This window comes from Salvelinus alpinus, chromosome 24, assembly GCF_045679555.1.
Source record: "Salvelinus alpinus chromosome 24, SLU_Salpinus.1, whole genome shotgun sequence".
NCBI lineage: Eukaryota > Metazoa > Chordata > Actinopteri > Salmoniformes > Salmonidae > Salvelinus > Salvelinus alpinus.
In genome coordinates this window covers 29398573-29423622 of record NC_092109.1, presented here as the reverse complement: position 1 = coordinate 29423622, position 25050 = coordinate 29398573, and the positions used below count along the sequence as shown (strand labels likewise).

The window sequence follows — 25050 nt, the reverse complement described above, 5'->3', positions numbered from 1 at the left end:
TGTTTATATAAATCATCAGTTGAGTGTGATATGCTGTACAGTGGACCTGGTATGACAAAAGGAACATAAGGACAAAATGAGTTATGAGAGAAATCTCCCCTTAGAAAGCACTGGGTTATAATAAAGAATGGAAGCTGCATACAGTGCATTCGGAAAGTATTCAGACCCCTTGACTTTTTTCACGTTTTGTTACGTTTCAGCCTTATTCTAAAATGGATTAAATTGTAATTTGTCTTTATCAATCTATACAGAATACCCCATAATGACAAAGCAAAAACAGGTTTAGAAATGTTGGCAAAAAAAACAACAAATGAAAAAAATAAAATTACATTTACAGAAGTATTCAGACCCTTTACTCAGTACTTTGTTGAAGCACCTTTGGCAGCGATTACAGCCTTGAGTTTTCTTGGGTATGGTGCTACAAGCTTGGCACACCTGTATTTGGGGAGTTTCTTCCATTCGTCTCTGCAGATCCTCTCAAGCTCTGTCAGGTTGGATGTGGGAGCGTCGCTGCACAGTTATTTTCAGGTCTCTCCAGAGATGTTTAATCGGGTTCAAGTCCAGGCTCTGGCTGGGCCAGTCAAGGACATTCAGAGACTTGTCCCGAAGCCAAGTTTTCTTGGCTATGTGCTTAGGGTCGTTGTCCTGTTGGAAGGTGAACCTTCACCACAGTCTGGAGTCTTGAATGCTCTGGAGCAGGTTTTCATCAAGGATCTCTATTTTGCTCCATTCATCTTTTACCTGATCCTGACTAGGCTCCCAGTCCTTGCCGCTGAAAAACATCCCCACAGCATGATACTGGCACCACCATGCTTCACCGTAGCAGGCTGTCATGTGCCTTTTACTGAGGAGTGGCTTCCATCTGGCCACTCTACCATAAATGACTGATTGGTGGAGTGCTGCAGAGATGGTTGTCCTTTTGGAAAGTTCTCCCATCTCCACAGAGGAACTCTGGAGCTCTGTCTGAGTGACCATCGGGTTCTTGGTCACCTCCCTGACCAAGGCCCTTCTCCCCCGATTGCTTAGTTTGGCCAGGCGGCCAGCTCTAGGAAGAGTCTTGTTGGTTCCAAACTTCTTCCATTTAAGAATGATGGATGCCACTATGTTCCTGTGGACCTTCAATGCTGCAGAATTTTTTTGGTACCCTTCCCCAGATCTGTGCCTCTACGGACATTTCCTTCAACCTCATGACTTGGTTTTTGCTCTGACTTGCTTATATAGGCAAGTGTGTGCCTTTCCAAATCATGTCCAATCAAGTTGTAGAAACATCTCAAGGATGATCAATGGAAACAGGATGCACCTGAGCTCAATTTCGAATCTCGTAGCAAAGGATCTGAATACTTATGTAAATAAGGTATTTCTGTTTTTAGTAGATTTGCAAACATTTCTAGAAACCTGTTTACACTGTCATTATGGGGTATTGTGTGTAGATTGATGAGGAAAATGTTTTATTTAATCAATTTTAGAATAAGGCTGTAACGTAACAAAATGTGGAAAAAGTCAAGGGGTCTGAATACTTTCCGAATGCACTGTATATGTGATGTTATTCCTTTCCTATTGTTGTAACGTTAAATACATTAATGAATAGCAATGAAGTCATTAATAAATATAGTAGTAGCCTATAAACTATCTTAGATTCGTGTTATAAAAAATAACATTTATTTTCTTTAATTCATTAATCTGAATGGATACTTACACGATAACATGATCAACTCTATTAATATTATCATACTGCTATACTTTTTTCCACAAGGGATGTTAGGCTATTAAAATGTATTCAATATTTCTGAAGGGTGGATATATCATCTTTACAGTAGACATGGAATCCATAGTAACACACAGTATAATGAGCTTGAACACCAAGTGGTAAGGATTTAATAATAATAGGCAAACAAGTAGCCTACACCTATGTTTAATGTAAGGGTTAAGGTGATCTCATTCCCCTTCCATACTCACATCATGATGATTGTAATTACCTGTCCTTGTGAGACGTCACTGCAGCACCAGAGCTGCCTGATTGAGCTGCAGCTTTTTGTTTTGGTCCCCATGCTGAGATATTGCATGCATCAAACAATGGTTGGGTGCCACGTCATCAACTGTGTCATCGACTATCAGATTGCCATACCATATGATGTGGTTACCTGAAACGTAAAATACCTATCCAGACGTTGTAAGATCGCGACGCCTGAGCAAAGGAACGCTACCATAACAAATCACATTTATTTATAAAGCCCTTCTTACATCAGCTGATATCTCAAAGTGCTGTACAGAAACCCAGCCTAAAACCCCAAACAGCAAGCAATGCAGGTGTAGAAGCACGGTGGCTAGGAAAAACTCCCTAGAAAGGCCAAAACCTAGGAAGAAACCTAGAGAGGAACCAGGCTATGAGGGGTGGCCAGTCCTCTTCTGGCTGTGCCGGGTGGAGATTATAACAGAACATGGCCAGGATGTTCAAATGTTCATAGATGACCAGCAGGGTCAAATAATAATAATCACAGTGGTTGTTGAGGGTGCAACAGGTCAGCACCTCAGGAGTAAATGTCAGTTGGCTTTTCGTAGCCGATCACATTCAGAGTATCTCTACCGCTCCTGCTGTCTCTAGAGAGTTGAAAACAGCAGGTCTGGGACAGGTAGCACGTCCGGTGAACAGGTCAGGGTTCCATAGCCGCAGGCAAAACAGTTGAACCAGGAGCAACAGCACGGCCAGGTGGACTGGGGACAGCAAGCAGTCATCAGGCCAGGTAGTCCTGAGGCATGGTCCTAGGGCTCAGGTCCTCCTCAGAGAGAGAGAGAGAGAGAGAGAGAGAGAGAGAGAGAAAGAAAGAAAGAAAGAATTAGAGAGAGCATACTTAAATTCACACAGGACATTGGATAAGACAGGAGAAATACTCCAGATATAACAGACTGACCCTAGCCCCCCGACACATAAACTACTGCAGCATAAATACTGGAGGCTGAGACAGGAGGGGTCGGGAGACACTGTGGCTCCATCCGACGATACCCCAGGACAGGGCCAAACAGGTAGGATATAACCCCACCCACTTTGCCAAAGCACAGCCCCCACACCACTAGAGGGATATCTTCAACCACCAACTTCAACCACCACAAGGCCGAGTATAGCCCACAAAGATCTCCGCCACGGCACAACCCAAGGGGGGGCGCCAACCCAGACAGGAAGATCACGTCAGTGACTCAACCCACTCAAGTGACGGCATGGAAGAGCACCAGTAAGCCAGTGACTCAGCCCCCGTAATAGGCTTAGAGGCAGAGAATCCCAGTGGAGATTCATATTCTGCTTGAATCAGACTCCTCTGAAGAAAAACATCAATCAATCAATCACATTTATTTATAAAGCCCTTTTTACATCAGCAGATGTCACAAAGTGCTTAAACATCACTCCTAATCCCCAACAAAGCATTGAGTTTCAGGACAACATGTTGATGAACACATTTAAAGTAATGCTGATATTTCCGATTTCACTGGATGTTTTGTAGGCTTTTTTGGAAGTTTATGATTCATCATAAATTATCATATAATCATTACTTAATTCATCTATCTGCTTGCCATCACAGTTCAATGCAGCAACAGTGTGGATTTTCTAAAGCACATGTGATGTAGGATCCTTTTGTTATGTTGTCATTAATCCTTTGCAATGCCTTGCTGAGTTGCAGTTACCCCTGTATGTCGGCTGATGGCAGCAGGAGCTCAGCATCGCTCAGCGTACACTGCTGGGTGTTGCCGACACAATCCCTGGATTCTTCTTTGAAAAAATGTTGGTAATTTATGATGACCATAGTAAGAGATACTGTGTGTGTGGGTGGGTGGGAAGCTGGGACGAGCCGGACATAAACCAGCAACCGTGAACAAGGTTGTCTCCCGCTGCTATACGCCAATAGTCTAAATCACCTGTCAAACTCTTTCAGAGGTCCGAATGTCTCAGTGTTTTAGCTCCTCCCTTGTACTTGATTGATGAATTAAGGTCATTGGTTAGTTAGGAACTCCCCTCATCTGGTTGTGTAGGTCTTAATTGGACACAAATTGAAAGGAAAAAACAAAAACCAGCAGGCACTCGGCCCTCCATGAAATGAGTTTGACACCCCTGGTCTAAATGATCCCATACTAAATGTGTTTTTGTGCCATTTCCAAGCCCTTTAGAAAACACACTGAATAGCTTGGCAGAAAAGAATAATGAAAATGGCAATGAAAGTTTGGCTCTACATGAGAGAAATATTGTAAAGAATATATATATATATATGTCCATGACTCTGCCTATTCATAAAAATGTATTATGTCCCATCACCCTATGCCCCAAATGCTGCTGAATCAACCTACATAACTTTTATGTGACAGATAATGAAATTGGAGAGCAGGTGTGTGTATGAGTGTCAGCATAAGAACGAGTGTCTGTATATACATATCCGTGTATGTGTTTGCGTGTGTGTATATTGGTGTGCATGCATTTGTGAGTGAGGGAGCGAGAGAGAGTCTTTCACAGCTCACTGCACAGCTAGATTGTCTGCAGTAGAGGTGACAAATTAGAGAGGCGGTGTCAAAAGAGAAGAGAGCAACATCACCCAAAGAAGTGGTAAGGATGGGTGGAGAGAATGTGATATGTGAAATTACATGGGATTTGATGTGATGTGATGCTATGTAATGACATGAAGCAAACACATGAATCACTGAGAGAATAGTGAACACAGGATCCTGAAAGCAGTGGTGCTGTCAGAGCAGAAGGGGTGACTGTAATGACAAAGAGGCAGATGAGAGGTCAGCCTGAGAGCTGAGGAGCTGGGGAGCGAAACAACAACAGGGAAGGTTGTGGGTAGGGACAGGGGGAGAGTCAGTTTGTGTGGCAGTGGCATCAATTGATTTATTCCTGCTGTATCGATCAGCCGACAGCCCTGTCCGTGAAGGAAAGCATGAGGATTAATGCATTGGCTTTTGTAATGAATGGGGCTCCTGGAGTGGGGAGAGAGGGGCTGGCACTAAATCAGTGTGGTGTTGATCATCCAGATGGGCCCAAGAAAGCATGAAATAGGTACAGCAAGGTGTGTGTGTGTATGTAAGAATGCTGTTCATAGACTACAACTCAGCATTCAACACCATAGTCCCCCCCAAGTTCATCAAGCTGGGGACCCTGGGACTGAATACCTCCCTCTGCAACTGGACTCTGGACTTCCTGACGGGCAGGCTCCAGGTGGTGAGGGTAGGCAACAACACCTCCGCCATGCTGACCCTTAACACGGGGGCCCCATGGGTGTGTGTGCTTAGTCCCCTCCTGTACTCCCTGTTCACCCACGACTGTGAGGCCCCGCACGACTCCCACACCATCATCAAGTTTGCTGATGACACAATGGTGGTAGGCCACTACAAAAACCTTTCCCTCAACGCCAGCGAGACCAAGGAGCTGATCGTGGACTACAGGAGAAAGAGGGGAGAGCACGCCCCCATCCACATCGAAAGAGATCATCACTAAGGACTTAACAAGGTCCACATACACCTGCATAGTCATGAAGAGGGCACAACAGCGCCTCTTCCCCCTCAAGAGGCTGAAAAGATTTTGCATGGGCCCTCGGATCCTCAAATGTTATACAGCTGCACCATCGAGGACATCTTGACTGGTTGCATCACCACTTGGTATGGCAAATGCACTGCCTTCGACCGCAAAGTGTTACAGATGGTGGTGTGGAAAGCCCAGTAGATCACCGGAGCCTAGCTCCCTGCTGTCCAGGACCTCGATATCAGGCAGTGTCAGACACCCCAGCTCCAGACACCCCAGCTATAGACTGTTCCCACTGATACCGTCCGGCAAACAGTACCGAAGCATCGGCTCTCGGACCAACAGGCTCTGAGACAGCTTCTACTAAATAGCCATCAGACTGCTAAATAGTGAATTAAATGGTTACCTGGACTATCTGCACTGACCCTATCTTGCACTGACTATATACACATTCAGAAGACTATATATGCACACTATATACACACTCACTCACACACACTACACTGACACTCACACAAACCCACACACATTCACATACACTACATACGCACACATAAACACATAACACACACACATACGGACACAACACAAATACACATACACACGCACACACAAATACACACACACCATTTCACTCATCATATGCTGCTGCTACTCTGTTTTTTATTTTACTCTTATTATCCAATGAGTGTACAAAACATTTCCACGACATAGACTGACCAGGTGAATCCAGTTAAAAGCTAAGATCCCTTATTGATGTCACTTGCTCAATCCACTTCAATTAGTGTAGATGCAGGATTGTGTACAGCCAGATCACCCATGATACAAGTCAGTATTCAACATCCATCCATGTCTGACGACGTTGGGAGATGACGTGGAAACCAGCCACTAGGGGCATCAGTGAGCGCTGTTACCTTAATCGGTTCTGGATTTGCTACGGCATTGTGGATGGGCGTAAGCATTTGCCTCTGATTCCAATGATTAAGGTAAGAGTTAAGGTTTGGGATAGGGATAGGGTTATGAATGGTTAAGGTAAGAGTTAAGGTTTGGGATAGGCTTAAAACTAAAATCTCCAAAATTACTTTCTATCGATGGATTTCAACTAGCAACCTTTGGAATCAGAAACATCAACAACTTTTTTTAGATTTTCTATCATAAACCGTAACCCTTACCTTAACCATTTTGAGTTAATGCCTAACTATAAGATTTCTGAGTTAATGCCTAACCTTAAGATTTCTGAGTTAATGCCTAACCTTAAGATTTCTGAGTTAATGCCAGAACTTAACCCTAACCTTCAAAATTAGGAGTTAATGCCTAAACTTAACCTTAAACAACTTGAAATGTTATGTTTGCAACAACTTCTAAATTTGATGTTTGAAAAACATGGATGAATGTTTAATTCTGACGCGAAGCTGTGAGAGCTAGTTGATTGTGTATGTGTGCCACTCAGAGGGTGAATGGGCAAGACAAAGATGTAAGTGTCTTTGAACAGGGAATGGTAGTAGGTGCCAGGCGCACCGGTTTGAGTGTGTCAAGAACTGCCACGCTGCTGGGTTTTTCACGTTCAACCGTTTCCCGTGTGTATCAAGAATGGTCAACCACCCAAAGGACATCCAGCCAACTTGACACAACTGTGGGAAGCATTGGAGTCGACATGGGCCAGCATCCCTGTGCAAAACTTTAGACACCTTATAGAGTTCATGATCCTGACAAATTGAGGCTGTTCTGAGGGCAAAAGGGGGTCAACTCAATAGTAGGATGGTGTTCCTAATGTTTTGTACACTCAGTGCATATCCTGATACCTCGTACCCCTGCACATTGATCTGGTACTGGTACTCCCTGTATATAGCTCCACATTGATCTGGTACTGGTACTCCCTGTATATAGCTCCACATTGATACGGTACTGGTACTCCCTGTATACCGCTCCACATTGATCTGGTACTGGTATTCCCTGTATATAGCTCCACATTGATCTGGTACTGGTACTCCCTGTATATAGCTCCACATTGATCTGGTACTGGTACTCCCTGTATATAGCGCCACATTGATCTGGTACTCCCTGTATATAGCTCCACATTGATCTGGTACTGGTACTCCCTGTATATAGCTCCACATTGATCTGGTACTGGTACTCCCTGTATATAGCTCCACATTGATCTGGTACTGGTACTCCCTGTATATAGCTCCACATTGATCTGGTACTGGTATTCCCTGTATATAGCTCCACATTGATCTGGTACTGGTACTCCCTGTATATAGCTCCACATTGATCTGGTACTGGTACTCCCTGTATATAGCTCCGCATTGATCTGGTACTGGTACTTCCTGTATATAGCTCCACATGGATCTGGTACTGGTACTCCCTGTATATAGCTCCACATTGATCTGGTACTGGTACTCCCTGTATATAGCTCCACATTGATCTGGTACTGGTACTGCCTGTATATAGCTCCACATTGATCTGGTACTGGTACTCCCTGTATATAGCTCCACATTGATCTGGTACTGGTACTCCCTGTATATAGCTCCACATTGATCTGGTACTGGTACTCCCTGTATATAGCTCCACATTGATCTGGTACTGGTACTCCCTGTATATAGCTCCATGTATTTTATTCCTCTTGTGTTACTATTTTTAATTGTATTATTATTTTGGGATGGGCTCATTAGCAAGTATTTCACAAGTCTACACCCATTGTATTCGGCGCATGTGACAAATATAATTTGATTAGATGTGCTTAGGCAGTAACACTGAGCTGTCTAAACCAGCGTGCAGTCAGAGCAGGCCACAGCCGTCCCTTCCCAGTGAGTCAGTCCCCATGCAGACTGCTTGCTTAGGTCGGGTGACCCTCAACCCGCCTTAGACACCAACACAGCTGATTACACACTTATTATTACAATTGCATTTGATGCGGTCGAGAACTTGTACCTGCGCTTCATTTCTCCTAATTTGACTTCTTTACAACAAATCGTTTGCACTGTATCTAAGAATCAAGCAAAATTGTATATCTTAATTCAATCCACGATCACAATCGCAATATGATTTGGAACGTAATTAGACACTGGATTCCGTTACTTTTCCAGAGCAATGGCTCGAAGGAAAGTCCGTTGGGCTTTGCTCAGAATAAAATTGGATTGACTGATTGATTTATGTATGTCAAATGAAGGACACACACACAGACAGACAAAGAGAAATTCCACACAGAGCGAGAGAGGGAAAGAGGAGGGGAATCACGGATGGATGAAGCAGAGGCAGTGGATGGGGTGGTGGGGTATAGAAAGAGACAGAGACAAATGGAGTGTGTGAGACAGAGGGACAGAAGTGAGACGCATGTCTACTGACCTCCCCCTACTCTCAGCTAATCCATACAGAGAGGGGAGGAGGTGGAGGGGAGGGCTGTTGGTGTCGTAAGTCGCTCTGGATAAGAGCGTCTGCTAAATGACTTAAATGTAAATGTAAATGTGTCACTCCCAATAAAGATAGGAAATACAGTGACATTGGCTCGTCCCTGTCTCACTCCCCCCCCACCCCTCCAACCTTTTGACATGCTTCTATTTAATATTGTGCCCTGGAAATCCTATAAAAGACATGAGGCCTGGAGCACTTAGGCTGTCCTCTAGAGGAGGGGTGGATGCGGGACACAACGTAACTCCTGTACAAATTACTGTTTCCTTGGGCCTGCATGTCTCTGTATATTTGCCCAACTTGTTTCCTTTTGCAGTCGGGATTGTTCAATGGACTAAATCCACAGTAATGCATACCGCTAATGTGTACACCTCTGCCTCAGACTATCAAATCCAAAATGGTTCCTCCCTCTTTCAGACCAGCTAGGCAGACAACTAGAGGAAAGAAACAGCTGCCTTAAAACATAAACAACATTTATTTTCCCAACTAAATGAGTTCATCGGAAGGTTCCTACTGTTCTTAGCTGCTTATTGTCCCAGTAGACTAATTCTACTGGGTGTTACTCATAGTGTTACTCATAGTCAGCCAGCATTGCTGTGATAACGTCCCTTCAGTATTAGTGCATCCAGCAGCCATGGACACAGTTTAAAGATGCTCATGAACAGACCAGTATGAATGTGAGAGCAGGTTAATGCCGGCCCATATGTTCTAGGAACTGCTTGTTTTTGAACAGGGGAGAAATAAAGAACAGCGAGAGAGGACAATGAGTGTAATGGTAATCATTGTAGGTCTATCAGCTGTGTAGTGTGTGTGTGTGTGTGTGTGTGTGTGTGTGTGTGTGTGTGTGTGTGTGTGTGTGTGTGTGTGTGTGTGTGTGTGTGTGTGTGTGTGTGTGTGTGTGTGTATTTGCCTGTGGGATATGATGGGGCCAAAGCAGTGGAAATCGATACATCTGTACCACAGCCAACAAGCTGATTGGCTTTGGTTTAGACCCCTGTGTGCTAGGACACAACTTTAACGAGGAACAGGTACACTCAAACAGACACAAACACACTAATGCTAGACAGACAGACTGAAACACACACAGTAACACACACACTCACTCACACAAATACATGGACTCCACACACACACACAAATAAATGTGCCACAAGGCTTTGCACATTTCCCCTTTAATCACATTGAAAAGAGACAACCTTTATACAAAATAGTTCATTTTTTCTCAGTATAACACAGAGTCCAACAAAGGAAGAGAGAGCGATGTTCAACAGCAGCAACTTACAAAAAACACAGGAAAAATATGGAGGGGTAGACAAAAAAATAACATAACATTTATTTTTTAAAGCATAAAACCACAGACCATTGCCTTGAATTTCCTGTGTTATGCCGTGTTCATGTCATGTTGGAAACTCGGGACCTCAGAGTTAAAATTAACGTAAGTTATTTGCGTAGAGCTTCCTGTTGGTTGATTCTGATACTTCCCAAATGGGAAACTCGGGTATCATCTTTCTACAATGAGTAAGCAAGTCGGAAATCTCAAGAGTTTCCAAGTTTCCGACATGATGTGAAAGTGGCACAAGTTGGCGCCGGAAACCTGGATCCACTCAGCATACCAAAGGCTTCCAACTCTTGTGTGCGTTGGGTGATGGGCACTCTACTAAGAGAAGGGGCATGAAGAGGGCGCGCTGAATGTGGATGGGAATGTGCAATAATTGATGATAATGATGATAATGATGAGCACCATTTCACCCAGAAAGCTTTAGAAAGTGTGCTGGGTGACGGATCCCCAGCTGACCCTGTTTTCGCTCTCTGTTATTGTGCAGCTAGCATCGATCTGAGCACAGAGAGGAGTGTTTTATTTATTTTTTTAGAAACACAGACTATGCAAACAGGGCCTTTCGGTGGAGCCAGGGCAGTCGCAGCAGGGAAGGGAAGACATCTGTGTTAATGGGCTGCAGGTGGAACAACTGCTGGTCTGAGTCAGCAGGAGCCACACAATCTGACACACAAACAAACACCAACTGCTGGTCAAGTCGACAGAAAAGTAAAATCGGCAGATGGTCTAAAAAAATGAAGCAAAATTACCGTAAGTGCTCCCTGCGATGACTGTGATGCACACAATCTGCATACTTACTGTGGTATTCTCTCTCTCTCTCTCTCTCTCTGACTCCCTTTCTCTCAAACATACACATCTAGCCATGCAAGCTCAACTAGAAACAATCATTTAAAAAATATATATATTATCACATACTGTAGGTGCAGTGAAATTTGGTGTTTTACAGGGTCAGCCATAGTAAAGCAAATTAGGGTTATGTGCCTTGCTCATTTTTCACCTTGACGGCTTATTTGAACCAGCGACCTAGCGGTAACTGGTGCAACCCTCTAACCACTATGCTACCTGCCGTAATAGCTGCATACCAAATAAATACACTATGTTTTATAGGAGAGAGAGGGCGAGTAATAGGCAGAGAGGGAGTTACAGTAAAACATGCAGGCCTGGTTTCTGTACGTAAGCTGGTTAGCTGTGATATGATTCTTCCCCTCACTATTACCCCTATGTGTGGTTACTTAAAAAAATGAAATATATATATTTCAACAGTTTTTTGTGCTCTTACATATGGTGAAATGGCGACATTGTTGCTGTAATGTGATAGATTATACTGTGTTATTACCACTCTCTGAGAATTGATTTCTAAAGAAGGTGTACACTCAATAGGGACCCTACCACAAAAAATGTGCACACTTTTAAAAGGCTCAGTATTTTGTTTTTCCTGTAGAGACAGGTGTGGATGGTATCTCAAAGTGGAAATGAGTGGATGTCATGGTAATAGCGTAAACTGAATAAACTAAAAAAATCTAAAATAAAATGTTTATCAAAATTTTCTCAAATAAAAACCTGCCACCAACAGCATCATTTGTTCCAGTTTCACATGTTGTATTCAAAATAAAATTAACGCTCCTTTGACATTTTGTCTGACAGTCAACCTACTATGAAATCCTAACAGACAAAACAGCCAAGGAATCACGATTTGTTTCCACCATGGAAACAGTAAAGTGATAAACAAGCAATGGAGAATATTAAAGCAATGTGGAGTAGCAGGCTATGACAAACAGGTTTATGCATGGGTTAACTCCGGCGTTCCAGAGCCATCATTTCTGTGTTGTCTTCTGCATTTGAATCTGTCGCTCTCTTTTCCTCTGTGTCTCTCTAGGTCTCCCTGTCTGTCATTATCCCCTCATTCACTCCCTGTTACGTAGCTGTAAGTGCTGATTCATTTACATTTGTAGTGCTTCTGGGTATAGGGGAAGTGGACTGAGTAGCAGGGTTGGGCTCAATTCGAAATGAAGGCAGTCAATTCAAGAAGTAAACTAAAATTACAATCAAATAATCTAAATAAGGGCATTTATTTTCAATGACTTCTCAATAAACTGAAAAGCTATTTATTTCAAGAGTTTTAAATTCAAATCACTTCCTGAATTGACTGCCTTCAATTCGAATTATGCCCAACCCTGCTGAGCAGAGAATTATCATCAGTGCCCACACAAAGGAAAATAGAACTCACCCCATTGTCGCCTCACCCCACCTCCTCGGATCCTTTACCTACTCACTCCCTCCCACAGTGCAGGTCCACAGTGTTACGGTTTGATAATCTACCTGATATCCTCTAGCTGTTTACATACTCATTTTCTGGTTCACACTTACAAGACTGCTGTGTCTGTCCACAGGATGCTCCACAGAAGTCCTCTGTCCTGTTGGGAATCGGCCCACTAGTGAACAACTACAAAGCCATCTAGTACCAAGCGGAGGCCCCCCTTCTCACCAGAACACCACCACCTTCTAAGGTAACTTGATAAGTACACAGAGGGAGAAATGGAGGTTTGACTCTTAAGTCTCAAAGTAGCGATTTGTCAGTCTTGGCAGGGTACTCTATTATTAACCAAGTTCTGTCTTGTAAACTGATAATGTCTCTTTTGCTTCAGATAGTTTTCATTGAAGAGGTGTACATAACATAAACATTCACGCTGGTGCAGTCAAGAGAATTCTAATCTTCAGAGTTTATTTATTTATTTTTTAAATCTTCTTCTTGCTCAAAAATGACCTACAACAAATCCATCATCCCCATCAAGGGTGAAATTAGAGTAATTTCCCCATCAAAAATGTCAAGGCCCTGCTACAAAAAAACGCACCGAAAACAAAACCAATAAATAAGGGTAGCAATGAGGGACTAGCTTTGATCAGTGGATGTCTATCTAAGTAAAGTATCTACAAGCCTGGGCTGCATTGAATTCAATGCATTGTTCCGTTATAGAATCTAGCCAGAGTCATCAAGGATATCTTCAGGGACAGCCACCCCTGGGCCCTGACAAGACCCTCACCCTGTGGAACCACTGGATCAGACTACAACTAGTCTGCTTTAAGACAAGCGGTTATGTGGGCCGTTTGAAAAATAACCATTCACAGCTTTAAAGAGCCCTGTCTTCAGGTAACTGATAGGACAAAATGGGCACATCAGGATAGTTGAGGCATTTAAACGGATGAGCCAAGAGGGCAAAATATGTCCAGTGGGCAAGGGATGCATATCAGTCTGTCTCTCTGACCCTTTCAGGACTTTTTAACCTTACAGCTTTGTTAGTGTGACGTTCCATACATATGCCCTGAAATGGAACTGTACTGTATGTGAAAATATCTTGCCGTTTCAACACAGCACATAATTTGACTGTCTCACTGAGAGAGGGAGCAGTGATGAAAAAGTACACTGACCATTACTAATGGTGTGAAGAAGCAGTCCGTATCAACACCTGTAATGGGACGTTCGTTAGTCCCTGCTGCTGTGTACCAGTAGCGGTTTCCTGCAGGCATCCCAACCAATTAATCAAATAGTGTCAGTGCAGTGAACAGCAGGCTTAGCTGGAATGGGAGACTAGAAGAGGAAGGCACAAAAGGGGGTGCTTCAGAAGAACCCATGCGGACCAAAAAATTGTGCATCTATACAGTACATCTAGAACAGTGTGGAACTGGCCAGGACTATCACGTGTAACAGTAGTCTATATCTGGGATCCCTCCTTCTCTATAGCCACGGTTGGTGCCATACCCTGCATTGGACACTTGGTGGGCACCTTTGTAGAGGCCGGTGCCATTGGAGGGGAATATAGTGTGGATGATGTAATCCTCCCGGAGGGGCATGGGTTGCAACGGCTGATGGGTAACCATGGGTGTCATCTGGAACCCTGGGCCTCGGATCTCCAGGATGGTGGTGTCCTTCTTTGTGCCTGACTCAATGTAGTCATTGCAGTGCTTGCTCTTTCTGGAGCTGCCACGGCTGTAGTGGTCACGAGAAGACAGGCGTCCGGCCCGAAGCCTGTACCAGCAAAAGACGGCAACTATGAGCGCCAGAGAGACGATGGCCGTAGCTCCTCCAATGATCCCAGCCAGAGGCAGAGTAGCCATGTGTTCAGGGTCCTGGTTGTCCTCCTGGCCCACATCTGGCTGACTGGGGTCTGATGTCTCAGCTTTAGCGCACACTGGAGCTTCATCTGAGTCAGTGTTTCCACCTGCCATGGCTCCTTTACCCCTGGAGCTGGCCGCCAGGGGCACCATGCAGATGATGTAGCTGGAGCGGGGGTGCAGGGAGGTGAGCAGGTACTCTCTGCGGTCTCCTCTCACCAGGGTCTCTGTGATGGAGCCCATGGCAGCGCTGGTTCCCAGCCGCAGCCAACTGAGTCTGAAGGAGGAGGTGGGCTGGGCCACGCTCCAGGTGACACGGATGCTGTCGGGGGTCAAGGGCTTGACATTCAGGGCCAGGCTCTTACCTACTCCACTGCTGCCCAGTGTGTAGTCTAGACCAGAGTCTGGTAGCCCCAGGCCGGGCCGCTTGGAGCGCAGGGTGAAGAGGGAGCCCTGTGGAGGGGCGAGGGTGGTGGAGCTAGCAGCAACCCCTCCTACTTCTGCTCCACCCCCTCTGTCTCTGGTCTCACTTCCTGTGGCCCCGACCCCAGCCCCAGCCCCGACAGCCACTATGCCTGGGACTTCACACTCCTCCATCTGACTGGTCAGGTCCTTAAGGGCCATGTCTCGAACCTTGTCAGGCCCCTGGCAGGTGAGGCCCCTCACCGTGATGGAGTTACCCCTAGCATGCAGCCAGTCATGTAACCAGCGCAGGTTACAGCCACAGTGCCAGGGATTCCCCCGCACCAGCAGTTGTCCCAGGTTGTCCAAGTCTTTGAACAGGCCCCGAGGCAGGGTGGTCAGGTTGTTGCCAGACAGGTCCAGTCTTTGGAGCCTCCTCATGCCATCCAGGGAGCCACGGGGAATGTGGATCAGAGCGTTGTCCTGCAGAGAGAGACGCTGCAGGTGGGTACTGGGCAGGTTGAGTGGCGGGGTCAGGAGGGAGTTACGCACCAATGAAAGCTCTGTCAGGTTGGAGAGGCGGGAGAAGGTGTCGTCTGCGATGCGCTGGTTGGCCAGGAGGTTCCCGTCCAGAACGAGGCGTCGCAGGGAGGAGAGGCCACGGAAGGCGTGGGTGGGGATGGTGGAGATGCGGTTGTCGTCCAGCCTCAGTTCCTCCAGAGAGGCTGGGAGCCCAGAAGGGATGCTGGACAGGTGGTTACGTGACAGGAAAAGCAGGCGCAGCCGTGGGTTGTCAACGAAGGCCTGGTCCTCGATGCTGACGGTGGAGACAGAGTTGTCGTCCAGGTGCAGCTTCTCCAGCAGTGGCATGCGGGCCAGGGTGGCGCGGGGAAGCGTACGGATGTTGTTGTCCTGCAGGTGCAGTTCCCGGAGGGAAGGGGGCAGGTGCATGGGGAAGTCATCCAGCTCGTTATCATACAAGTAGACCACTCGGATGGTGAGTTGACGCTCCAGGGAGGTGGGGAGCCCGGCGTTGTCTATGTGGTTGTTCTGAAGGTAGAGCACAGTGGCAGAGGGAGGCAGAGGGGGGATAGAGCTCAGGCCACGGTCGTTGCAGTAGATGAAGTCCTCGTCACATCGACAGACAGAGGGGCACACTGGGTCTCCCTCCTCGTCGTACCCTGTGGCTGCAGCAATCTCCAACACCTCGGCCAACAGAGTCAGGCAGAGCATGAGCAGGAACAGCCAATCACGCAGCTCGACCACTCCCTCAGACGCCATGGTGCTGATGATGAACGTCCCTTCCTCTCGATCTCAACTTCCTGGATCCTTGAATCCTAAGGATAAGCTCAAACCAGGCCGGCTCCTTCAGCCCTAGATAGACTGAAAAGGATACAGGTTTTAGTTAACAATTCGCTCAAGTGACCAGATCACTAAGGTTTAATTGAAATTCCCAAATCACTGAAATGCCAGGATATAACAAGCTTGACAATGTACCCTTATTTCATTATGCCTAAACCATATCCCACAAATTATACATGGTCACATGGAAATTGAACCGCTACAGTATACTAATCCCTCTAAGGGTCTATATCTCGACTTCAATCCCCTTGTCATGGTGAAGTGGCAGTAATCTGCTTCCAGCAGGAGTTGGAGGAAAGGAGAGGATTTTTCTTCAAATCAATTTCAGTAAAATAAACCGTGGCCAAACCTGTTTGAAAATGTTGAACATAATGAAATATATCAAATAATTTTTTGGTCAAACAGTGTTCCTAGAGGGAAATTACTATTCCAAAAATACAGTTTTTCCAGACCATATGGTCTGTCCACTGAAAGAATCCAAAAACTAGGGCCTAATATTTCTGGTCTGACCACATGTTTGGTGAAATCTCCTGGCCCAATAACAGTGTAATAGAGTATTTATTTGAATTCTCCCAAAGACTAAGCAGATTAGGTATACAGTACATCCCACTGTTTCTGCATTCACTACGGAATATTGATAAGCTAAGCTATGAGTGTGCATATGTGCGTACAGTGGGGAGAACAAGTATTTGATACACTGACAATTTTGCAGGTTTTCCTACTTACAAAGCATGTAGAGGTCTGTAATTTTTATCATAGGTACACTTCAACTGTGAGAGACGGAATCTAAAACAAAAATCCAGAAAATCACATTGTATGATTTTTAAGTAATTAATTTGCATTTTATTGCATGACATAAGTATTTGATACATCAGAAAAGCAGAACTGAATATTTGGTACAGAAACCTTAGTTTGCAATTACAGAGATCATACGTTTCCTGTAGTTCTTGACCAGGTTTGCACACACTGCAGCAGGGATTTTGGCCCACTCCTCCATACAGACCTTCTCCAGATCCTTCAGGTTTCGGGGCTGTCGCTGGGCAATACGGACTTTCGGCTCCCTCCAAAGATTTTCTATTGGGTTCAGGTCTGGAGACTGGCTAGGCCACTCCAGGACCTTGAGATGCTTCTTACGGAGCCACTCCTTAGTTGCCCTGGCTGTGTGTTTCGGGTCGTTGTCATGCTGGAAGACCCAGCCACGACCCATCTTCAATGCTCTTACTGAGGGAAGGAGGTTGTTGGTCAAGATCTCGCGATACATGGCCCCATCCATCCTCCCCTCAATACGGTGCAGTCGTCCTGTCCCCTTTGCAGAAAAGCATCCCCAAAGAATGATGTTTCCACCTCCATGCTTCACGGTTGGGATGGTGTTCTTGGGGTTGTACTCATCCTTCTATTCCTCCAAACACAGCGAGTGGAGTTTAGAGCAAAAAGCTCTATTTTTGTCTCATCAGACCACATGACCTTCTCCCATTCCTCCTCTGGATCATCCAGATGGTCATTGGCAAACTTCAGACGGGCCTGGACATGCGCTGGCTTGAGCAGGGGGACCTTGCGTGCGCTGCAGGATTTTAATCCATGACGGCGTAGTGTGTTACTAATGGTTTTCTTTGAGACTGTGGTCCCAGCTCTCTTCAGGTCATTGACCAGGTCCTGCCGTGTAGTTCTGGGCTGATCTCTCACATTCCTCATGATCATTGATGCCCCACGAGGTGAGATCTTGCATGGAGCCCCAGACCGAGGGTGATTGACCGTCATCTTGAACTTCTTCCATTTTCTAATAATTGTGCCAACAGTTGTTGCCTTCTCACCAAGCTGCTTGGCTATTGTCCTGTAGCCCATCCCAGCCTTGTACAGGTCTACAATTTATCCCTGATGTCCTTACACAGCTCTCTGGTCTTGGCCATTGTGGAGAGGATGGAGTCTGTTTGATTGAGTGTGTGGACAGGTGTCTTTTATACAGGTAACGAGTTCAAACAGGTGCAGTTAATACAGGTAATGAGTGGAGAACAGGAGGGCTTCTTAAAGAAAAACTAACAGGTCTGTGAGAGCCGGAATTCTTACTGGTTGGTAGGTGATCAAATACTTATGTCATGCAATAAAATGCAAATTAATTACTTAAAAATCATACAATGTGATTTTCTGGATTTTTGTTTTAGATTCCGTCTCTCACAGTTGAAGTGTACCTATGATAAAAATGACAGACCTCTACATGCTTTGTAAGTAGGAAAACCTGCAAAATCGGCAGTGTATCAAATACTTGTTCTCTCCACTGTATGTGTGTATATGCGTGAGCGTATTGTATGTATGTGTGTATATTTGCTGTGAGTGTACTATATGTGTGTGTGTGGCAGAGTAGAGTGAGGGATTGAGTGTGTTTTTTTAGTCTGAGCAGCTGTGCAAAGAAGTCCGTCAAACAGAGGGGAGTATTTGGGTCAGTTCCTTCAAAGGCAAGATAGAAGGAGAGTGAGATCGATGTGGTGGAGAGAGTGGGAGGGATTAGAGGAACATATGGAGTTGTGATTGGGTGGATTAACAAAGAATGGCACATAGATAGATCTTAAACACTTTCTACAGTTACATTAGTTTCTCCCTCCCATGGTTACTCATTTGGCTTACACTAGCAGGGCTGGTCTAATCCACAGACATTATGACATCAATTACAGTGCCTTCAGAAAGTATTCATACCCCTTGATTTATTCCACTTTTTTTTGTGTTACAGCCTGAATTCGAAATTGATTCAATATTTTTTTTTCTCAGCCATTTACACACAATACCCCATAATTAGAAAGTGAAAGCATGTTTTTAGACATTTTTGCTAATTTATTGAAAATGAAATACAGAAATATCTCATTTACATAACTATTCACACCCCTCAGTCAATACATGTTAGTATCACCTTTGGCAGTGAATATAGCTGTGAGTCTGAATGGGAAGACTTTAAGAGCTTTGCACACCTAGATTGTACAATATTTGCCCATTATTCTTTAAAAAATTCTTCAAGCTCTCTCAAGTTGGTTGTTGATCATTGCTAGACAGCCATTTTCAAGTCTTGTCATAGATTTTCAAGCCAATTTACGTCAAAACTGTAACTAGGCCACTCAGAAACATTCACTGTCTTCTTGGTAAGCAACTCCAGTGTAGATTTGGCCTTGTGTTTAAGGTTATTGTCCTGCTGAAAAGTGAATTTGTCTCCCAGTGTCTGGTGTAAAGCAGACTGAACCAGGATTTCCTCTAGGATTTTGCCTGTGCTTATCTCTATTATGTTTCTATTCCTTGCTGATTACAAGCATACTCATAACATGATGCAGCCACCACCATGATTGAAAATATGAAGCGTGGTACTCAGTGATGTGTTGTGTTGGATTTGCCCCAAACTTAACGCTTTGTATTCAGGACATGAAGTTGATTTCACTAATTTTTTTACAGTTTTTCATTAGTGCTTTATTGCAAACAGGATGCATGTTTTGGAATATTTGTATTCCGTGTTAAATTTATTAAACTGAACACAAAAATAACAAAGGAGAAACAACGAAAAAACAAAACAGTCCTATCAGGTGACAAAACACAAAACAGGAAACAACTACTCACAAACACAGGTGGGAACAGGCTACCTAAGTATGGTTCTCAATCAGAGACAACGATTGACAGCTGCCTCTGATTGGGAACCATACCAGGCCAAACACAGAAATAGAAAACATAGAACAAAACATAGAATGCCCACCACAACTCACGCCCTGACCAAACCAAAATAGAGACATAAAAAAGGAACTAAGGTCAGAACGTGACAGTTCCTTCTTTTCACTCTGTCATTTAGGTTAGTATTGTGGAGTAACTACAACGCTGTTGATCCATTCTCAGTTTCCTATGACAGCCATTAAACTCTGTAACTGTTTTAAAGTCACCATTGGCCTCATGGTGAAATCCCTGAGCGGCAACTGAGTTAGGAAGGACAACTGTATCGGTGTAGTGACTGAGTGTATTGATACACCATCCAAAGTGTAATTAATAACTTCACCATGCTCAAAGGGATATTCAATGTCTGCTTTTTTACCCATCTACCAATAGGTGCCCTTCTTTGCGAGGCATTGGAAAACTTCCCTGGTCTTTGTGGTTGAAACTGTGTTTGAAATTCACTGCTCGACTGAGGGACCTTACAGATAGTTGTACTTTATGTGTGGGGTATAGAGATGTGGTAGTCGTTTAAAAATCATGTTAAACACTATTATTGCACACAGAGTGATACCATGCAACTTATTATGTGACTTGTTAAACACATTTTTACTCCTGAATTTATTTAGGCTTGCCATGACAAAGGGGTTGAATACTTGTTGACTGAAGACATTTCAGCTTTTTATTTTTAATTAATTTGTAAACATTTCTAAAAACATAATTCCACTGACACTATGGGGTATTGTGTGTAGGCCAGTGACACAACATCTCAATTTAATCAATTTAAAATTCAGGCTGTAAAAAGTAAAGGGGTATGAATACTTTATGAAGGTACTATACGTCTATGGTGCAGATCCATTGAGGGTGTGAGAGTGTGTGTGCGTGTGTGTGTGCGTGTGTGTTTGTAATTGTAGAGTACAGTGACAGAAGTATATAGACGTGTGTGTGCGTGAGCAAGACTGTACAGGACGTGTGTGTGTCCCCACAAATTGTTGCAGTCAAAGTTGCAGTCATCTGTATTCGGGAGATGTCAGACAATGCGGGGCTGTGTGGAGGGGATGGGGATGGGGATGAGGAGGGGGAGGGGGTTGGTGTGGAAATGGTCTGGCCAGACAGACAGTCGCCTAAGGCAGGGAGGGTACAGTACACAAAACAGCCCTACACTTTCCAATACTGGAACTGGAGCAAGAAGGAGAGGATCAATTTACATAGAGAGATAGAGAGAATGAGAGAGGGGTGGGGGAGAGAGAGAGTGGGGAGGAGAGAGGGTGGGGAGAGAGAGAGGAGGAGAGAGGGATGGGGAGAGAGAGAGACAGAGAGCCACCGAGAGAGAGAGTAGATCTAAAATGACAGCATTGACTGTTGCTACAGTATCTTCTCCATGAAATCCACTACAGAAACCCTAACTGGCAGCACTCATATCCACATATTTATGATAAAAGAGGAAAATCTGGGAATGATTACCAAAGAGGGTGCTGGTGTATCGGGAAATCCACTCTATTGATGGCATGGTAGAGATAACACTGGCACGAAGCTTATCTTACATGCCTATGTCCATGAATGTCATTTAAAATGTAGTGATTGGTGCTTCGGAAGGAGTGATGCAAGCAAGAGATGGCCATGATGCTGAAGGGGATAAATGAAGGGATCAAAGGATGAATATATGAAACACAAAAATAGAGGATGAAGAGTCTGAGGATGGAAAAAATATATATACAAGAAAAAATGATGACCTATTTACTTTCACTGTGCTACAATACGGCCATGCTCAATCACTGTTGTACTATCAACTCTCCAAAATGTTATTTCCGTATATTATTATTTGTATGTATCTCAGTGTACAGTGCATTCGGAAAGTATTCAGACCCCTTGACTTTTTTACATTTTGTTATGTTACAGCCTTATTCTAAAATGAATTTAAAAAAGTGTGTGCAATGCTGTCATCAAGGCAAAGAGTGGCTACTTTGAAGAATCTCAAATATAAAATCTATTTTGATTTGTTTCACACGTTTTTGGTTACTACATGATTCCATATGTGTCATTTCATAGTTTTGATGCCTTCACTATTATTCTACAACATAATTATTATTTTTTTTAAATAAAGAAAAACCCTTGAAGGAGTAGGTGTGTCCAAACTTTTGACTGGTACTGTAAGTATTCAGACCCTTTACTCAGTAATTTGTTGAATCACCTTTGGCAGCGATTACAGCCTAGAGCCTGTCTTCATGGGTATGACGCTACAAGCTTGGTACACCTGTATTTGGGGAGTTTCTCCCATTCTTCTCTGCAAATCCCCTCAAGCTCTGTCTGGTTGGATGGGGAGCATTGTTGCTCTTTTCAGGTCCCTCCAGACATGTTCGATTGGGTTCAAGTCCGGGCTATGGCTGGGTCACTCAAGGACATTCAGAGACTTGTCCCAAAGCTACTCCTGCCTTGTCTTGGCTGTGTGCTTAGGGTCGTTGTCCCGTTGGAAGGTGAAGATTCGCTCCAGTCTAAGGTCCTGAGCAGGTTTCCATCAAGGATCTCTCTGTACTTTGCTCCATTCATCTTTTCCTCGATCTTGACTAGTCTCCCAGTCCTGCTGCTGAAAAACATCCACACAGCATGATGCTGCCACCACCATGCTTCACCGTAGGGATGGTGCCAGGTTTCCTCCAGACGTGACGCTTGGCATTCAGGCCAAAGAGTTCAATCTTGGCTTCATCAAAACAGAGAATCTTGTTTCTCATGATCTGAGAGTCTTTAGGTGCCTTTTGGCAAACTCCAAGCGGGCTGTCATGTGCCTTTTACTGAGGAGTGGCTTCCGTCTGGCCACTCTACCATAAAGGCCTGATTGGTGGAGTGCTGCAGAGATGGTTGTACTTATGGAAAGTTCTCCCATCTCCACAGAGGAACTCTGGAGCTCTGTCAGAGTGACCATCGGGTTCTTGGTCACCTCCCTGACCAAGGTCCTCCCCCGATTGCTCAGTCTGGCCGGGCGGCCAACTCTAGGAAAAGTCTTATTGGTTCCAAACTTCTTCCATTTAAGAATGATGGAGGTCACTGTGTTCTTGGGGACCTTCAATGCTGCAGAGCTGTTTTGGTACCCTTCCCCAGATCTGTGCCTCAACACAATCCTGTCTCGGAGCTCAACGTACAATTCATTCAACCTCATGGCTTCGTTTTTGCACCGACATGCACTGTCAACTGTGGGACCTTTATATAGACAAGTGTGTGCCTTTCCAAATCATGTCCAATAAATGTAATATACCACAGGTGGACTCCAATCAAGTTGTAGAAACATCAAGGGTGATCAATGGAAACAGGATGCACCTGAGCTCAATTTTGAGTCTCATAGCAAAGGGTTTGAATACTTAGGTAAATAAGGTATTTCAGTTTTTTTTTTATTATAATGTGCAAACATTTCTAAAAACCTGTTTTCGCTTTGTCATTATTGTATTGTATTGTATTGTATTCTATTGTATCTAGATTGATGATGGGAAAAAAATATTCAATCCGTTTTAGAATAAGGCTGGAAAATGTGGAAAAAGTCAAGGTGTCTGAATACTTTCCGAATGCACTGTTGGACCATTCTGCAAGACTTTTAATAGTTTAAATACCTTGTCTTTGGCAGTACTGTATATAGTCGTTTCTGGGAGAGAGAACTATTAGAAGCCGTCCATTGTGCTTGAGTCAGCAGAGTGCAATCAGTGAGCTTCATTGCTTGTCTGGAACAGACCCTAGGCCTCTTCAGAGTCATTAGCTCTGAACTGATGTTACTGCTACTAAATCTGAATCAGCTGCCTTCAAAATGTCCAGTAGGGTACAAACCAACCTAATGCTGCAAAACACATGATTGTATTAAATACAATTAAACAAATTATTATTGGCTTAAAAGAAAATCAATGCACATCAATTTATAAATAATGACATTAACATATTACCTAATCCACTCAATCTATAAATTCAGAGCAGATGCTTTAATCAAAGTAACGTACAAACAGTACTGTTACCATATTGTACATTTCATTTGAATACTCCATTAGGGCCGTATCCTAAAATGAGATGCACGCATCATAATTTAAACTTTAACTCAAATCTCCCAGCGACATCTATACATGATTTCTGTGAATGTTTCAGTAACAGCCGTGAATGTTAAATTAGAATGTTACCCATGAGCCATTGAGGTTAAGTGCCTTGATATGAGCACTACATCACTATGACATGTTCCTCCTGGGATTTGAGACAGCATCCGTCTTGTCGCTAGTCCATTTTCCTACCCACTCTGCTGCTGCTGCTGTTACTACTGCCGTTGCTACTGCTACTACTGTCGCTGCTGCTGCTGTTACTACTGTCGCTGCTGCTGTAACTACTGTTGCTGCTGCTGCTGTTACTACTGTTGCTGTTACTACTGTTACTACTGCTGCTGTTACTACTGTCGCTCCTGCTGCTGCTGTTACAACTGTTGCTGCTGCTGCTGTTACTACTGTGGCTGCTGCTGTTACTACTGTTACTGCTGTTGCTGTTACTACTGTCGCTGCTGCTGCTGTTACTACTGTTGCTGCTGCCGTTACTACTGTCGCTGCTGCTGCTGTTACTACTGTCGCTGCTGCTGCTGTTACTACTGTTGCTGCTGTTACTACTGTCGCTGCTGCTGCTGTTACTACTGTCGCTGCTGCTGTGACTACTGTTGCTGCTGCTGTTACTTCTGTTGCTGCTGCTGTCACTACTGTCGCTGCTGCTGTTACTACTGTTGCTGCTGCTGTTACTACTGTTGCTGCTGCTGTTACTACTGTTGCTGCTGCTGTTACTTCTGTTGCTGCTGCTGTTACTACTGTCGCTGCTGCTGTTACTACTGTTGCTGCTGCTGTTACTACTGTCGCTGCTGCTGTTACTACTGTTGCTGCTGCTGTTACTACTGTTGCTGCTGCTGCTATTACTACTGTTGCTGCTGCTACTACTGTTGCTGCTGCTGCTGCTGTTACTACTGTTGCTGCTGCTGCTGTTACTACTGTTGCTGCTGCTGCTGTTACTACTGTTGCTGCTGCTACTACTGTCGCTGCTGCTGCTGCTGCTGTTACTACTGTTGCTGCTGCTGTTACTACTGTTGCTGCTGCTGTTACTACTGTTGCTGCTGTTGCTGTTACTACTGTCACTGCTGCTGCTGTTACTACTGCCGCTGCTGCTGTTACTACTGTTGCTGCTGCTGTTACTACTGTTGCTGCTGCCGTTACTACTGTTGCTGCTGCTGTTACTACTGTCGCTGCTGCTGCTGTTACTA

The 25050-nt window shown here is 44.4% G+C and overlaps 1 protein-coding gene and 1 long non-coding RNA gene across 3 annotated transcripts in view; one reads left to right on the top strand and one right to left on the bottom strand.

Annotated features, from left to right (window-relative positions):
- Nucleotides 1-10064: 10064 nt before the first annotated feature.
- LOC139552519 (leucine-rich repeat transmembrane protein FLRT1-like) overlaps nt 10065-25050 on the bottom strand; it is a 48805-nt gene continuing 33819 nt past the window's right edge. For both annotated transcript variants that reach the window (XM_071364328.1, XM_071364327.1), the window contains exon 3: nt 10065-16139. In XM_071364328.1, the coding sequence (XP_071220429.1) occupies nt 13938-16037 (2100 nt within the window). In that variant the 5' untranslated portion in view covers nt 16038-16139 and the 3' untranslated portion in view covers nt 10065-13937. The remainder of the gene's footprint in view (nt 16140-25050) is intronic.
- Nucleotides 10501-25050, top strand: part of LOC139552521 (uncharacterized) — a 53184-nt gene continuing 38634 nt past the window's right edge. The window contains exons 1-2 of the long non-coding RNA XR_011670440.1: nt 10501-10994; nt 12635-12751. This is a non-coding gene — a long non-coding RNA (uncharacterized lncRNA). The remainder of the gene's footprint in view (nt 10995-12634; nt 12752-25050) is intronic.